Below are 16,374 nucleotides of genomic sequence, written 5' to 3' on the forward strand. Positions count from 1 at the left end.
GGTGGCTATTTGTAAGTGACAGCAGGGTTTAAATCCTATTATTTGGAATCGTGGTTATATTAATGAAGTAATGGTGTGGTTATTCTAATCCTGTTTCAGGATTGCACTCGCTTGTTCGGTGGGTGAAGGGTTCCTTCTACATGAAAGGGAGAAAGTGTAAATGGACTGAAAATGTATTTGCCCCCCTCTTATCTCTCTTATCTGGTGTCAGACATCCACCCATTTTGCCTCAGGTGCCAGGCAGAAATTAGTTTAGTATTACCGAGGAGATTATATTATGGAGCCATTACACTTTTACAACCCTGCACGTTTATTGACGTGTAAAAGTAGGTGCCGGAGCATAAAAGTGCACAAACACTGATTAGATTTAGACCAGGAAGTGAAGTGGGTGCTGAGTGAAGGGGAAGCGTTGAATGAATTCCCTGAAGCACCTAGAGGCTGTGTGAGTCCCAAGTGGCACCCTATTTCCCTACCCAGGCCACTACTTTTGACCAAAGCCCTATGGGCCCGGGTCGAAAGTAGTGCACTAGGGAATAGGGTGCCATTTGACACGCACACCTTAAAGGTTACCTTCAGCTTTACTGTAAAACTCCTACTGAAGCAAACCGTCTGAGGCCACACATCCATACTGTATTGTCATTGTCAACATAATCAACATGCATATATTCCATTTCCTTTGACTGTAAGTAGCTTCCCACTGAAGCAATATGTTACCTCCGGTCAGTGTTGTTCTCCAAATGGATATGTTTATAATGAGTATGGATCAGCCGATGATTTACTAATATTGAAATAAACTCATAATGAAGCTGGGGATAATGCCACCGCTGTAGAAATGCATGGTCAGCAGTTAGCTATTTGTCTCGGCGCTCACCTGAAGAATGAACAGTTATGGCACCATTAGCTTTGTAAATTATTTATTCATTTATTATTTATTTTGTGGATGAATTAATGCTGCTGGCTCTGCCAGCCAAGCAGTTTAATATAACCAGGCGTGGAATATTGTTAATGGAAATGACACAAAGTTTTGGGGTTTAAGGGAAGAAAGTGAATAAATTGAAGAGACTGCCCAGTCCTACAAAGTAACTTTCTGAAGTTGATTCCACATGTAATTCATCTAGGGCTTTCTTTCACTATTTCCTGTCAAATGAATGCTTTCGATTTCTCTGTGGTTGTTTAGGCTGTCAATGTATTTCTTGTCAAATGAATGCCTTGTGTTTCTCTTCGTGGTTGTTTAGGAGATCTGTGGTATGTCCTATAATCGATGTGATCAGCGACGAGACTTTTGAGTACATGGCAGGCTCAGACATGACCTACGGAGGATTCAACTGGAAGCTGAATTTCCGTTGGTACCCCGTGCCTCAGAGAGAAATGGACAGGCGCAAAGGGGACAGGACATTACCACTCAGGTACACACAGGACACATACTATATATGCCTTTATCTGTTGCCCGAGTTGAAATTAGTTTATTTGGCACCCTATTCCCTTTGTAGTGCCCTACTTTTGTAAAAGTAGGGCACGAATAAAGCAGGGGTGCTCGACTCTTACCCTATGAGGTCCGCACCCTACTGGTCTACCTGACAACTAATTGCACGCACCTGGTGTCCCAGGTCTAAATCAGTCCCTGATTAGAGGGGAACAATACAAAATTTAAAAATTATGTAGTGGAGGACAGTGACATTAATGACCAGTTTACTGAAAAGACTCGTAAAGACAAGAAATATTCGCTCTCTAGCGTTATCATTTCAGGTGAGAGTAGGTTGTTTGTAGTGCTGGGAAGCCGCAGAGCTGACATCATTGGTGTGGATTTCTTTAGAAGCCCTCTTCTCCGATAGCTGTCAGAGCTGCATCATTTGGAGATAGATTGCATTGCTGTGAAATACTGACTTAGCTGCGAGGCCAATGTTTTTTTTAATATGTTTTTTGTTGTTGTTATTTGATACAGGAGTTGTAGTTTCACGGTGTAGCTAGTTTCATTTTGGAATACAAGAAAAAATAGATCAGTGGAGCCTGGTGCTGCAAAAATATTGACACACACCTCTCCATCAATTATATTTTATTGGACAGAGCAACAACATGATATTATGATGGTGTCCCTCAATGCTTCATAAATCTGATTTTCATTGTCTTAAAAGAAGATTGTCATCTCCAAGCCCCTAGCGGTGTCTGTTTGCTTATTTTTAGCAGAATGAAAACGGCAGAGAGTGGATCAAACAATGAAATAGTCATTTTGCATTAAGATTGTCAGTCTAGGTCAGGTTTTTTTGTGTGTGAAATGGTAGTGTCCAAAGTGCCCATTTGTTTGATGAAGAGCTCGGCAATTAATCATGTCTTGCTGTCTTATTTCCAAAGCCCCCACACATTTTATTTTTTTAATTTTGCCTTTATTTAACCAGGTAGGCCAGTTGAGAACAAGTTCTCATTTACAACTGCGACCTGACCAAGACAAAGCAAAGAAGTTCGACACAAACAACAACACAGAGTTACACATGGAATTAACACACATACAGTCAATAACACAATAGAACAAGTCTATATACAGTGTGTGCAAATGGCATAAGGAGGTAAGGCAATAAATAGGCCATAGCAGCGAAGTAATTACAATTTAGCAAATTAACACTGGACTGACAGATGAGCAGATGATGATATGCAAGTAGAAATACTGGTGTGCAAAAGAGCAGAAAAAGTCAATAAAAACAATATGGGGATGAGGTAGGTAGTTGGATGGGCTATTTACAGATGGGCTGTGTACAGCTGCAGCGATCGGTAAGCTGCTCTGATAGCTGATGCTTAAAGTTAGTGAGGGAGATATACGCCTCCAACTTCAGCGATTTTTGCAATTCATTCCAGTCATTGGCAGCAGAGAACTGGAAGGAAAGGCGGCCAAACGAGGTGTTGGCTTTGGGGATGACCAGTGAGATATACCTGCTGGAGCGCGTGCTACGGGTGGGTGTTGTTATGGTGATCTGTGAGCTGAGATAAGGCGGAGCTTTATCTAGCATATACTTATAGATGACCTGGAGCCAGTGGGTCTGGCGACGAATATGTAGCGAGGGCCAGCCGACGAGAGGGCTTTGGTGACAAAACAGATGGTACTGTGATAGACTGCATCCAGTTTGCTGAGTAGAGTGTGGGAGGCTATTTTGTAAATGACATCGCCAAAGTCGAGGATTGGTAGGATGGTCAGTTTTACGAGGGTATGTTTGGCAGCGTGAGTGAAGGATGCTTTGTTGCGAAATAGGAAGCCGATTCTAGATTTCATTTTGGATTAGAGATGCTTAATGTGAGTCTGGAAGGAGAGTTTACAGTCTAGCAGACACCTAGGTATTTGTAGTTGTCCACATATTCTAAGTCAGAACCATCCAAAGTAGTTTTGCTAGTGCTGGCAGCGGGCAGCGATCTGTTGAAAAGCATGCATTTCATTTTACTAGCGTTTAAAAGCAGTTGTAGGCCACGGAAGGAGTGATGTATGGCATTGAAGCTCGTTTGGAGGTTTGTTAACACAGTGTCCAAAGAAGGGCCAGATGTATACAGAACGGTGCCGTCTGCGTAGAGGTGGATCAAGGAATCACCCACAGCAAGAGCGACATTGTTGATATATACAGAGAAAAGAGTTTGCCCGAGAATTGAACCCTGTGGTACCCCCATAGAGACTGCCAGAGGTCCGGACCACGTGCCCTCAAATTTGACACACTGAACTCTATCTGAGAAGTAGTTGGTGAACCAGGCGAGGCAGTCATTTGAGAAACCAAGGCTGTTGAGTCTACCGATAAGAATACGGTGATTGACAGAGTCGAAAGCCTTGGCCAGGTCGATGAAGACGGCTGCACCAGTACTGTCTTTTTATCGATGGCGGTTATGATATCGTTTAGTACCTTGAGAGTGGCTGAGGTGCCCCCGTGACCAGCTGGGCATCCTGTCCATCGAGCAATATTGTTCAGCAATATTACTGTATGTTATTGATTATTAGTAAACGGATCCGTTTCTCACTTTGTAAGATAGGTGTCTCTTGTAAAAGGTGTTTCTTTATCCACTCTCATTGTTTTTCTCTTGTAGAACCCCTACTATGGCTGGAGGGTTATTCTCTATTGACCGGACATATTTTGATGAAATTGGCACGTACGATCCAGGGATGGACATTTGGGGCGGAGAGAACTTGGAGATGTCTTTCAGGGTGAGTGGTTAAGAATAGAGGGCTCTGCCGGGTTATTATGACAATGATTGTGTGTGTGTGTGTGTGTGTGTGTGTGGGTGTGTCTGTGTGACCACGTGTGTGTGTGTGTGTGACCACTTGTATGTGCAGATCTGGCAGTGTGGCGGCTCGCTGGAGATTATAACATGTTCCCACGTGGGTCATGTGTTCCGGAAGGCCACCCCATACAGCTTCCCTGGGGGCACTGGCCAAGTCATCAACAAGAACAACAGGCGATTGGCCGAGGTGTGGATGGACGGCTTCAAAGACTTCTTCTACATCATATCACCAGGTACGCTACCACGCTTCCGTTTGAACCTGTTGTCTCTCAGCGGGTGGGAATGCAAACCTGGGTTCAAATACCCATTTGAACCCAGATAATTTAAAATACTTAGACTGGGATTGATGGACCCACTGGGCACAGACGTCAATTCAACGTCTATTCCATGTTGGAAACAATGTGGATTCAACCAGTGTGTGCTCAGTGGGGAGTTTCCTGGTGCAATGGAACCAATAGAATTATTGGAAAATGTAAAACCCCGCCCACCTGGCACTCCAGGCAGACTAAAGCAAACTAAAGCGATGTAATATATTTAAAATAGTAGTTAAACCCAGGTCTGATGGAGTGGCGATGCATATGGTCTGGTAAATCGCTGCGCTCCGAGCATGTACTTTAAGTGTGAAATCAGCCTCTTGCCATCATGTTGGGTATAGACTGGTTGTTTTTTTAGCAACGAAACCGATGCGTCAGCAACGAAGGGGCAAAACAGACTGGGTTGGCTAAGATTGTTGACATGTAAACTCCCAGCTAGCACGTAACGTTCTGAGAACCATATGTATCTTAGAGCTTGGTGAGAGCGTGCTTGTCCTATGGTTGTTCTGCATTTAACCTTCCCACAACGTTCTGGGAACTGTGCAGGATGCCCAGTTCAATGACGGCATGTCACAATAAAAAAGAAATGTGTTTGGATGATTATTAATGCCTAAGCCAATGAATTTCCATGTGTCCTATCTGTGCTTGGAGTTCACAGGTAACTTAAGCTAGCGGTGTTATTATAAGTCTTACTGAAACATGTTCTCCGAACGTTAGTTCAATACCATCAAATAACCTTTAATATCCCGTCTTATAATGTTAATTAAACCTCACAGGAAAACTTTCAGGGAACCATAGTAAAAAAAATGTTTTATCCTCCCTGCAATCTAAAAATGCATCATTCCCAGAGCAGATGAAATGTTCACCTCTGTTCTCAGAACAATTCAAAAACGTTCAGTTTTGCTCGTCAGGAAACGCATGTCTTAGTTCCCAGAACCAATGGGAAACTAAAACGTACAGTACGTTCCCACAACTTCCAAGGAACCAAATGTTATAGCTGGGCTATGTTTTGTCTCTAAATGTTTATTGAAAACATAAATACAGGTGCACAGTGAGCGATTGTTGTCTCATATGCATTGTCACAGTGGTTGGTTAGCTAGCTAGAGAATTTGAGCCATATTAGCATAAACATGACATCAGTCAAAACAAGACAAGGTATCAATAACAATATACAACGAGCTGGAACGAGCCCACTACAATTCCCCATATGGCAGCTTCGTATCATTGTTGCGAGCTATTTGACCCTTCAGAATCATAACAACATCCGTCTATAAGTGGCATGTAATGTGGGTTCTGAAAATAGGCATCTCCTGTCGTTTTGCATTCACCTCGTGACTGTTATTATTCTGCTTACATGCATAGAATACATAGTATTGGCCTATATTGGTTAGTGTAGCCTCCTATACCAATACTATGCATATCATAACACCTTTCGCTTGTCTTAGAGGAGTATATATATATATATATTTTTTTCACAGCCAATTCCTCATTACTGTATGTTTTTCAGGCCAGGGTCATTTCTCCTTTGTACTGTACTGAATGCCTTGAGCTCTGGAACTAGAGGATATGCAGCAAAATGGTTGGAAAGGGAAGCAACCTGTACCGTATCTTGTTAAAAAATTATATGTATATTCATTTTATATTTTTGTTTGTATTTCATACATATTTATTATTTTAGGGGGGGGGGGGTAGATCAGCTTTCATATTGCGGGGTAGATTGTAGCTTCCAGTACTGTATCTAGCTATATTTGACCTTCCTACTCTGGCTCACGTTGCTTCTCCTCCTGGTTTCATTGAGTCTCAAGTACAATATGTCTTCGCTCTACTGTTCTTTGCATTCATTCGTCTTCCGGTGAGTTCCTACGCTGCTCTTGACGTGCCAAACAAGGCAGGGCATTGTGTTATGTTCAACTGCATGTCTCCACACTTTGATCTTTTATTCATTGGAATAGTGCGATACTAAGTATCCTTCAAGATGTTCGACTGGAGATTTCCGGGAAATTGCGTTGACGTATTCAAGGGAGACTGTTGCTGTTTATGATATCATGGGAAGCTCAGACAATGTTGTCCCCACAGCCTAGCGATGCAATACGATTGGCAAGAGATTGGCAGCTGAGTATCCAAGTAATGTTGGAGCCAAGTTATGAGATTAGATTTATGCAGTACCTTGCCAATATCTAGTTACATTTTGCATGAAAGGCACCCTTTCCAGGTTTCCAGAATGCTCTTTAGTCTGTCTTCTGAGGAGTCAATGGGGGCTCAGTACCCTAAGTGATTCCTGAAAAAGCATACTCGCAGTATCCGGTCGGCATTGAGTGTCTGCTCTTCCAGGATATAACAGGGGATGATCAGGTCAGGGCAGCTCCACTGTTAGTGCATATCCCAAATGGCACTCTATTCCCTTTATCAGGAGTGGGCAAACATTGTGGGACAGAAAAAGGACAGTTATTTGAAAATAAATATATAGGTCCATTATCATTTCTACATCATTTCTATCTATTCTGAACAAGAAATATAAATGCAAAATGCAATTTTACTGAGTTACAGTTCGTATAAGGAAATCAGTCAATTGAAATAAATTAATTAGGTCCTAATCTATGGATTTCACATAACTGGGCAGGTTCGCAGCCATGGGTGGGCCTGGGAGGGCATAGGCCCACCCACTGGGGAGCCAGGCCCGGCCAATCAGACTGAGGTTTTCCCCATGAAAGGGCTTTATTACTTCTCAGTTTCATCAGCTGTCCGGGTGGCTGGTCTCAGATGATCCCGCAGGTGAAGAAGCCGGATGTGGAGATCCTGGGCTGGTGTGGTTACACGTGGTTTGCGGTTGTGAGGCCGGTTGGACATACTGCCAAATTCTGTAAAACGACATTGGAGGCGGCTTATGGTAGAGAAATGAACATTAAATTCTCTGGCAACAGCTCTGGTGGACACTCCTGCAGTCAGCATGCCAATTGCAAAACTTGAGACATATGTGGTATTGTGTTGTGTAACGAAAAACTGTACAGTGGCCTCTTATTGACCCCAGCACAAGGTGCACCTGTGTAATGATCATGCTGTTTAATCGTCTTCTTCAAATGCCACACCTGTCAAGTGGATGGATTATTTTGGCAAATGAGAAATGCTCACTAATGTAAACAAATTTGTGCACAAAATTTGAGAGAAATAAGCTTTTTGTGCGTATGGAACATTTCTGGGATCTTTTATTTCACCTCATGAAACATGGGACTTTACATGTTGCATTTCTATTTTTGTTCAGTGTATTTTTAGATGTTCAAGTGTGGCCTGGAGTGTTTTTTTTTTAACCCAAAATAACATTTAGGATTAAAAAAAAAATTGATTGCGGGCTCTTCTCTCAACAATGGTTATGCTGAAAATAAAACCGATGTTAGCACAGATCAGGTCCCCTCTGTCCATTCATTATAATCTAAAAGTCTAAACTGGTCCTAGATCAGCACTACCAGTCTGACATGCTCGATACACATGGCTCCGTGGTCTTGGTTTGTGTTGCAGGTGTGGCCCGGGTAGACTATGGAGACGTGTCCTCTCGTAAGGCCCTGCGTGAAGCTCTGCAGTGCAAACCCTTCTCCTGGTACCTGGAGAACATCTACCCCGACTCTCAGATCCCCCGGAGATACTACTCACTTGGTGAAGTATGAAGTCTTTCAGATACTGCAGCCCAATACACCTCTCATGACCCTGGAGAAATCCCTAATGGCACCCTATTCCCTACACGGTGTACTACTTTTAACATGGGCCCATAGGGAATAGGGTGTCATTTGCAGTGCAGGTCATCCGTTTGATATCGTAAGACTTCTCTTTAAAGTGAGTCAGAAGACCTGGATGTTCCAAACATTGAAACTGGACGATAAATAACCTAATGCGTTTGTTTAGTTGTGGTTTCAACCCCCAAGCACGGGATAGAGTTGGCGAACAACATTCTAGCTAACAGGTTAGCACCAGGCAAAGAGGGGAATGGTCTTGATAACATACAGTATGCCAATAAAAAGAAAGGCCACAATTGATAGAGAGCATGTCAAATAATGTGACCGGTTGGGAGTTTGGAGAGCTGAGGTTGTAATCCCCAAGTTGAATTCTGCTGAGGCTTGAGGATTTTACAGCCTGCATCCAATGTATTGCTGTAAAAGCTGTCTATGGCCACGGAACAGCAGCAGCAGCAGCAGCAGCAGCAGCCTGAGTCTTCCCTTCCCCTCTCCTACCCTCCCGCCATCTGTTCCTTGATTGACTTACTCCATAGCACACATCCCACTTTTAACATCCCCAGTCATTAGCTTTTATATCATTTAATGAGGAACAATACCATTCCTGCATAGTAAGCAGGTTATACAACACCTAGCGTATAGCCTAGGCTCTGGGAGTATATTACTTAGATATTAGATGGCTCATTAAATAATCATTTGGGGTGTGGATTTGTGGGAATACTTAGATCACCACAGATCTGATTTATGTAGCCATTTGCGATGCTAAGCAAGGTCCTTAATTATGACTTACATCACTGGTGAAATATAGGCAATGAGTTTAGATTGCTTGTTTTATTGAACAGTAAATATTTAATTAGATTATGACATCTGGGCCACAGAGAAAAGACACCGGTGCTTTTAATTTTGACACCTGGAAATGGAAGTGCCAGTGTTTGACGAGAGGATACGCCATTTCTTCTTCCGTTATAAACGGTGGCTTTTGTTAGCTGTAAATATGCCAGGGTGGATGGAAGGATGGTCATTATGAATCCAATGTTTTTATACTCCTTTCTACCCCTAGATCAGAAATGTTGAAACAAACCAGTGTGTGGACAACATGGGCAGAAAGGAGAACGAGAAGGTTGGCTTCTTCAACTGCCATGGCATGGGTGGGAATCAGGTAAGGAGACTGCAGAAAGAAGAGCGAGAGCTATGGACCCATGGACCTTTCCCAGAGGAGAGAGCCATGGACCTAAATTCATAGGTTTTCCAGACATCCCATTTGGAAGATTCACTGAATCCGAAGTGAATTAGCAGGAAAAAAATCTCAGAATTGTGGGAAGTTACCAGAATTTGTCCCTTCCAAATCGACCATGTCAGTCATTTCTTATTGGCAGGAAGGTTATTATCCCCGCCCTAAAAGCCTACTGTTTTCGGGCAAACTCCCAGGTTCTCTGATAATACTTATCCCGTGCAAATCGTCATCACTGTGTTTTGAGGGATATTACAGAGTTTTAACAGGTGCCGCATCCCAGTTTGGTTAAGAACATGGGGAACAAATTGATGTTTAAAACAAAGTGCTATGCACGTAGCCTACAGGCGAATGATCTGTTTTGCCACATATCAACTTTCCTAGTGCGATACCTCTCTTTTAAAAGACGAAGCGGACGATCCGTCAGGTAATCAAATGTCAGCATAGGTTACAGTTCGTGGTTCTTCTTGATATGCATTATTATTTCGAGGTTCTCCAAGCTGAAGGCCTTTAGGCCAATATTAGGCTATCCCTAGACATTTGAAAAACCTCCACGCCTAGAAGAGCCTCCAGGCTTCCGTCATAAACGGTCAATTGTGAACGAGGAAAAAAATAAATCACCACATGACGTGCTGAGGTAATAATTACATAACCGACGTTCTATAGTAATACTAATCCTGCGCTACTAGGTGTATGACCGTCTCGTTTTCTCTGCCAGGTGTTCTCGTACACGGCTGATAAGGAGATCCGGACAGATGACCTGTGTCTGGACGTGTCTCGCCCCCATGGCCCTGTGGTCATGCTGAAGTGTCATCAAATGAAGGGGAATCAGATGTTTGCGTATGACACAGAGGTAAGACCAAGACTCCCCCTGTATAATACTGCGTGAGTCGTGACGGGAGGGTTGTAAAACTGGGATTATGATGCTTTTGCCTGATTGTCCGGAGTCATTTATTCACTATTATTACATTGGAAGAGATGTCATATGTATAATGACACACCTGTACTAATACATCAGAAAAAGGATTTTGTCAACAAAAAAAATGTTATGATTGTTTTGAGCCACCAGATGGTGCTACATGTCAGGAGTTGGGCTTCTGTTCAACTCCTGGACAATCGCCTTAATTCTGTTGCCCTGTGCACATTGCAGTCCATAATATTCCCCATGTATTAAAAAATTTCTCCTCTCATGTAGTATGTTGGCAAGTGGGAATATGATTTCGAGGTAAGCTTGCTGACCTGGTTCTCGTGGATGTTGTCATCTAGTTGATTTAGACAAGTGTGTATAAGTCATGTGTTTGGTAGGTAGTAGTACCTTGTGCTTAGTGGTTGTAAGGCCAGTGTTTATCTCTCGTTAGTCCGTGAAGTCCTGTGTGACGTTGTGTCAGTAGTCAGTAGGAGTGTTCATGTTAATGCTCTGGGGAATGTGACCTGTTAGCCAGACCAGGGGACTGATCAGACTCCACTCTCCAGTTACGCACCTAATGGAATGTGAGTCCCACACTGCACTTCGTTGACTCGGGCATAGTTGCAAAATTCCATTAACTTTCCCAAAATTCCGTGGCTTTCCAGAAATCCTGGGTGGAAGATTCCTGGAATTCTTGGGAATTTTGGGGAAAGTTACTGGAATTTTGCAACAATATGACAGTAATGTTAGACACTACTGAATGGCTCATTATATTCCAACAGATTGGTTTTCATTTCAATGGTCCAGGGCTGAATAATACAGTCCTATATATCTCCATAATATATCTAGCATGCAAATCATCTATGCTAATTCTAGTGCTATTTTTGATGCGCAGCAGACTTTGAAACAGGCACAGTGTACTATCCCTGCACCAACAATAGGGCATTTTGTTGATATTAACAATTATTATCAATATATTTCTTCCACTGGGACGGACACATTCCTATGTTCTGCCTGCCTGAGTACGATGTCACCTGTCAGTGATTAAGATCTCTCATGTCACTGTCGACTTTGAAAAGCCCCCCATCTATTCCTGTCCAACCCTAGATCCAGCTATTTTCGCTTTTTTACTTTAGTTATATATATTTATATATATAATATGAAACATGAATAATTCATGCGTTGAGAAATGTCCCTGACATATACGGCGGTGGGGTCTCAATGGCCTGATTATTGTTTAGCAACGGTGTGATAGGCGATACTACTGATCCCAGCCCGTACCATTAACCATTTTCATCTGGTCATCATTTTCAAGCAGAGAGAAATACCTGACTTTTACATTCGCCATATTCCAGGTGATCAGAGCCTGTGGACTGAAAGAGGTGTCGGTACTCACTTTGGGTACTCGTTTATATTAAGGTGCAGAAACGCTGCGATATTTTAAAGCCTGTACTCAAAGCAGTAGAACATTTGACGTGCCGGTACTTAGTAACAGTGTGTACCGGACCAATTCAAGCACTGGTCAGAGCCATCTCTCTTACTCACCTCTATTTTCAATCCCTCCCTGCTCATCTTTTAGGACTGTGGAATATCAGTCCTACCGCACCACAAGTCTCGAAAATGTCTATCAAACTAGGGAATCTGGTTGAAGATTGTCTGAATGTACGCAAAGTTGGTTCCGTTCTGAGCGACACTCCAACATGGTCCAACTGTAACCTTTGTCCTCCGTTAGATAGGTTGTGTGGAATAGTTATTTTGGAAATGAAGTATAACAGTACTGTCGATGGATCCTGTTGGTCCTGCCTGGCCTGAGTTCTGGCTCGGTCCTAGCGATTCTCACTTACTCCCATCTCCTCTTGTCTGTCCATGACATGTCCATCCTCCATCCTGGATGTCCATCCGCAGAAGCACACGTTCCTCCACATCATCACCCAGTCGTGTCTGACCATCAGCAGGCTGGAGGACGGCACTTGGGGCCCCACGGTGGAGTACTGTAATAGTAGCCCCTTGCAAGCCTGGGTCCTGAGGAACTTCACCCGGCTGGAGGTGTTTAGGAAGCTGTACTACAGCCCCACTGATTACTTTCTGTAGGGGCTGTCTTCCTGCATGGGTCACCGCAGGTCAGTATTGTACTACCAGACCTAGTGGAGGTCTTAGTGTGTAGTAGTCTAGTGCGTAGAGTGGTCTAGTGTGCCAATAAAATTAGCCCGTCCTGCTATATCTCTGCTCACCAGCCATTACTGGTGTAGTTGGCTAGTGTGTAGTCGTCTAGTCTGGTGTGTAGTGTCTAGTCTGTAGAGCTGGAGTCGTGCGACTATGTGGTGGAATAGGCTGTCACGTTGCTTTAGTAAGCAGCTTTTGACCTCACAGAAGGTTTGTTTTTCATTTCCTTTGCCTCAGCCTTGACATGTTCTTCTTGGAGCTTGAGCCGGTTGGGATTCGGGAACGTTTCTGTTCGTTAGTCAAAGTGTGCCATGCAAAGCAGTTTCAAGGGCATTTAATAGCATTTACCAATGACCTTTTGATATGAATGCTTAATGACAGGAGCACAGAGACACATAAGGTGCTGTATACATGGCGCTATCTGCAAAGACCTTTATCCAGCCTTCTTCTGCACCAAATTAGATCTCATTTGACATTTATTTTCCTACAGTACGTTCATATTTTATTTTGATACAACAAAAATCATTGGCTGTGGCCCCTCATACGGTGGTGCTCATTAAATGAGAGCCGAGGAGACATGGTCGTTTAAAAAAAAAAATGTAGCTGATTACCGAGCTATTTGATGGGCAGATTGAAATGGGCTCGCCTTTGTTTACAAGTTCTTTTGAAGTGATCCCTCTTTCATGGCGCTGGCCTCGGGAACGTGGGGGCTGCCTTTTTGAACACACGCCATAACAGCTGTGTTCAGCTTGCAGCATGCTCTCATTGTCTGAGGACTGCATTTCAATCACCACTCCTCATTTCCATTTGACCTATCAATATTCTAAATCTAGCCTGGACGCCCGCTGCAAGTAACTACAGTCTTCTGTTTAATATATGTACTTTCTTTCTGTTTGTCATTCCCAGAACTTTAGCCTTGGATACCTCTTTCCAGAGCCTCTGTAATTCATCGTTAAACAGTCTGTGTCTGCCTGGTAAAGACCATATTCATGGCAGTGTGCTTTCCTTTTCAGACTGCCGCTGATTCAATTGGGTGAGTTGCGTTCAGGGTTATTGCTCTTTGTAAAAGGGACGGTGGCGAAGCAGCCTGCTGTCAAATGGCCTTATTCCCTGTTCTGCTCCTAACGGTGTTCGCCGTCCTTCAGAGTAACACTGCAAGACACTCCCTGAACAAACAATATTGCGACCACCACCTCAAATGCCATCCTATTCCCTTTTATAGTGCACTACTTTTGACCGAAGCTCTATCAGGCCCTGGTCAAAAGTAGAGCACTATAAAGGGAGTAAGATGCCATTTGGGATTCACACACCGTTTCCTATCTGATCGTCGCCTGCTCCCTCAAATGGCAAAATGCCACGAAACAAATGTCCATTAAATCTGTTGGTACGGTGTTGATTTTTTGACATGCCAGGCTCTGTTTTTAAGCGTAGTTAGTGTCAGCACAAACACACATTTTAAAAGAGATCCTGCATCTGTCAGCGAGTCCGGGCGTCGACTCTTCCTTGTGAAGGACATAGCGGATAAATGTTCTTCGCCCTGGGCCGACTCCTAGAAACCATCTTCATTTAATTAGCAGGCCTCAGCTGTGCACACACACGGCACAGAGCTCATGAGCCACTCGCTGGGACTGCCTCAGCTGTAATGGGACTTTTTTATTGCCACTGAGGAGCAATTAAATAATTATGAGCAGAGGAATCATCCCCCACATTTCTAATATTTTCATTAAATATGGATTGGTTTTCCTCTGTTCTATCTTCTTCATTCTCTCTTCTCTGCACTGCGGAATGGTGGGATCTTGCAGTGATGGCAGAAATAGCACCTCTATCATTACCCTGGCCATGTCCTTATGATTAATAAATAGGCTTTAGTGTAGTGAAGGTTCAGACCTTACCGTCAGGTACAGAACTATAATGGCAGATATTACAATTCTGGTTTGATAATGTAATAGTATTTGAACAGGTATGGTTTTTGAGAACATCAATACATGAATATGTTTTATTCATTGAAAAAAAAAAGCAGAACATTGTATTATTAATATATATTTTTGTAAACCTTTGACTGTTAAGTGCACCAAAACCTGCCTAAGTGGTTTTTACTGTAATGCCCGGTCCATCTCCTCTCCAGTGAAGTCGTTTTTACAAAACACAGAGAGAACAAAGAGAAAGATAGTGGAGAGTGTGTGTGTGATGGCCCGTGTGTGTGATGGTGCTCTGTATACAGGTAGAGTTTATTGAGGTTTTTACCTCACGACCCAAAAACAAACCATCTGGGTCTGTCCTACCCATTCAAAACATAAAAGGCTGAATACAGAACTGGAAACGTCCTCTATAACTCCGGAATAATCATTGCATGAAAGTCAAAGACAATATTTGCTGCAAAGTCAATATATTCAGCTACAGTATGTGGACCGTTTGACATTTTTTGATTCAGTGGGTTCTTAGTCACGACTAAAACCTTGCCTGATTGCAACAAAGACATTGCACCTGCGGGTTACCAGCAGGTTACCGCCGGATTTCTTAACACGCTGCTAAAGGGAGATTACATAGTGCTCCGAGCTAAAAATGAACCCTGGTTGCAATGAAACAGCAGCGGAATAAAACTAGTAAACCAGCTGATCTGACGCTGTTACGGTGTCAAGCCGTCTTAATACTCGACAGCCGTAAAGGTGTGGGAAATTGACATTTTTCCTGCGTTCACTACTCCCACCCCAATGAAGAAACCATCCTATCAGGAACAACAAAATCCAAACATATAACAGATAAATAGCAGAATGTGACATACTACAATGATTTGACTGATGATAAAGTAATTGAAGATCAGCTTTTAGCACATTGTAAATTAAAGTAATCTGGATTGCAGAAATGTGTGATAGACAGTTGAAATATCATTTTGAAACCAGTTCAAAACCAGTTCAAAACCCCTCGTAAGACATCACAGTAAAATAGAAGGATATATTACAAAAGGAAATAGTCAAATGGTAGTGTACTGTACTGGGAAAGATTGGTTAGTCTGTGGACATCTGAGGGTTGGAATTAAGATTGGAGTGATTGATATGCCGATAGATTTGGAGTCCAGTGTGATTAGGAAATAAACTATGTATGTATGTGCATTTTGTTTGGACACACCTACTCATTCAAGGGTTTTCTTTATTTTTTACTATTTTCTACATTGTAGAATAATAATAAAGACGTCAAAACTATAAAATAACACATATGGAATCATGTAGTAACCAAAAAAGTGTTAAACAAATCCAAAACTATTTTGTATTTTACATTCTTCAAGGTTGCCACCCTTTGCCTTGATTACAGCTTTGCACACTCTTGGCATACTCTCAACCAGCTTCATGAGGAATGTTTTTGCAATAGTCTTGAAAGAGTTCCCACATATGCTGAGCACTCTTTGGCTGATTTTCCTTCACTCTGCAGTCCATCTCATCCCAAACCATCTCAATTGGGTTGAGGTCGGGTGATTGTGGAGACCAAGTCATCTCATCACTCTCTTTGGTCAAGTAGCCCTTACACAGCCTGGAGGTGTGTTTTGGGTCATTGTCCTGTTGAAAAACAAATGATTGTCCCACTAAGCCCAAACCAGACGGGATGGCGTATTGCTGCAGAATGCTGTGGTAGACATGCTGGTTAAGTGTGCCTTGAATTGTAATTAAATCCCTGACACTGTCACCAGCAAAGCACCCCCACACCTCCTGCTCCATGCTTCATAGTGGGAACCGTACATGCGGAGGTCGTACGTTCACCTACTCTGCGTCTCACAAAGACATGGCGGTTGGAACC

The 16,374-nt window shown here is 42.8% G+C and overlaps 1 protein-coding gene across 4 annotated transcripts in view; it reads left to right on the plus strand.

Moving 5' to 3' along the window:
* LOC115108299 (polypeptide N-acetylgalactosaminyltransferase 13-like) overlaps positions 1 to 16,374 on the plus strand; it is a 64,947-nt gene that overhangs the window by 29,735 nt on the left and 18,838 nt on the right. For 2 of the 4 annotated variants that reach the window (XR_010461585.1, XM_029632485.2), the window contains exons 6-11: positions 1,236 to 1,406; positions 4,054 to 4,171; positions 4,301 to 4,481; positions 8,076 to 8,215; positions 9,345 to 9,443; positions 10,234 to 10,368. Coding sequence is in view for 3 of the 4 variants with exons in the window: in XM_029632485.2 (XP_029488345.1) it covers positions 1,236 to 1,406; positions 4,054 to 4,171; positions 4,301 to 4,481; positions 8,076 to 8,215; positions 9,345 to 9,443; positions 10,234 to 10,368 (844 nt within the window). In the remaining variant the exon portion in view is untranslated. Of the gene's footprint in view, positions 1 to 1,235; positions 1,407 to 4,053; positions 4,172 to 4,300; positions 4,482 to 8,075; positions 8,216 to 9,344; positions 9,444 to 10,233; positions 10,369 to 10,710; positions 10,741 to 12,327; positions 12,543 to 16,374 lie in introns of all 4 variants that reach the window. The other 2 variants (XM_029632465.2, XM_029632475.2) reach the window with 2 other exon arrangements.

Source organism: Oncorhynchus nerka, linkage group LG3 (assembly GCF_034236695.1).
Source record: "Oncorhynchus nerka isolate Pitt River linkage group LG3, Oner_Uvic_2.0, whole genome shotgun sequence".
Classification (NCBI taxonomy): domain Eukaryota; kingdom Metazoa; phylum Chordata; class Actinopteri; order Salmoniformes; family Salmonidae; genus Oncorhynchus; species Oncorhynchus nerka.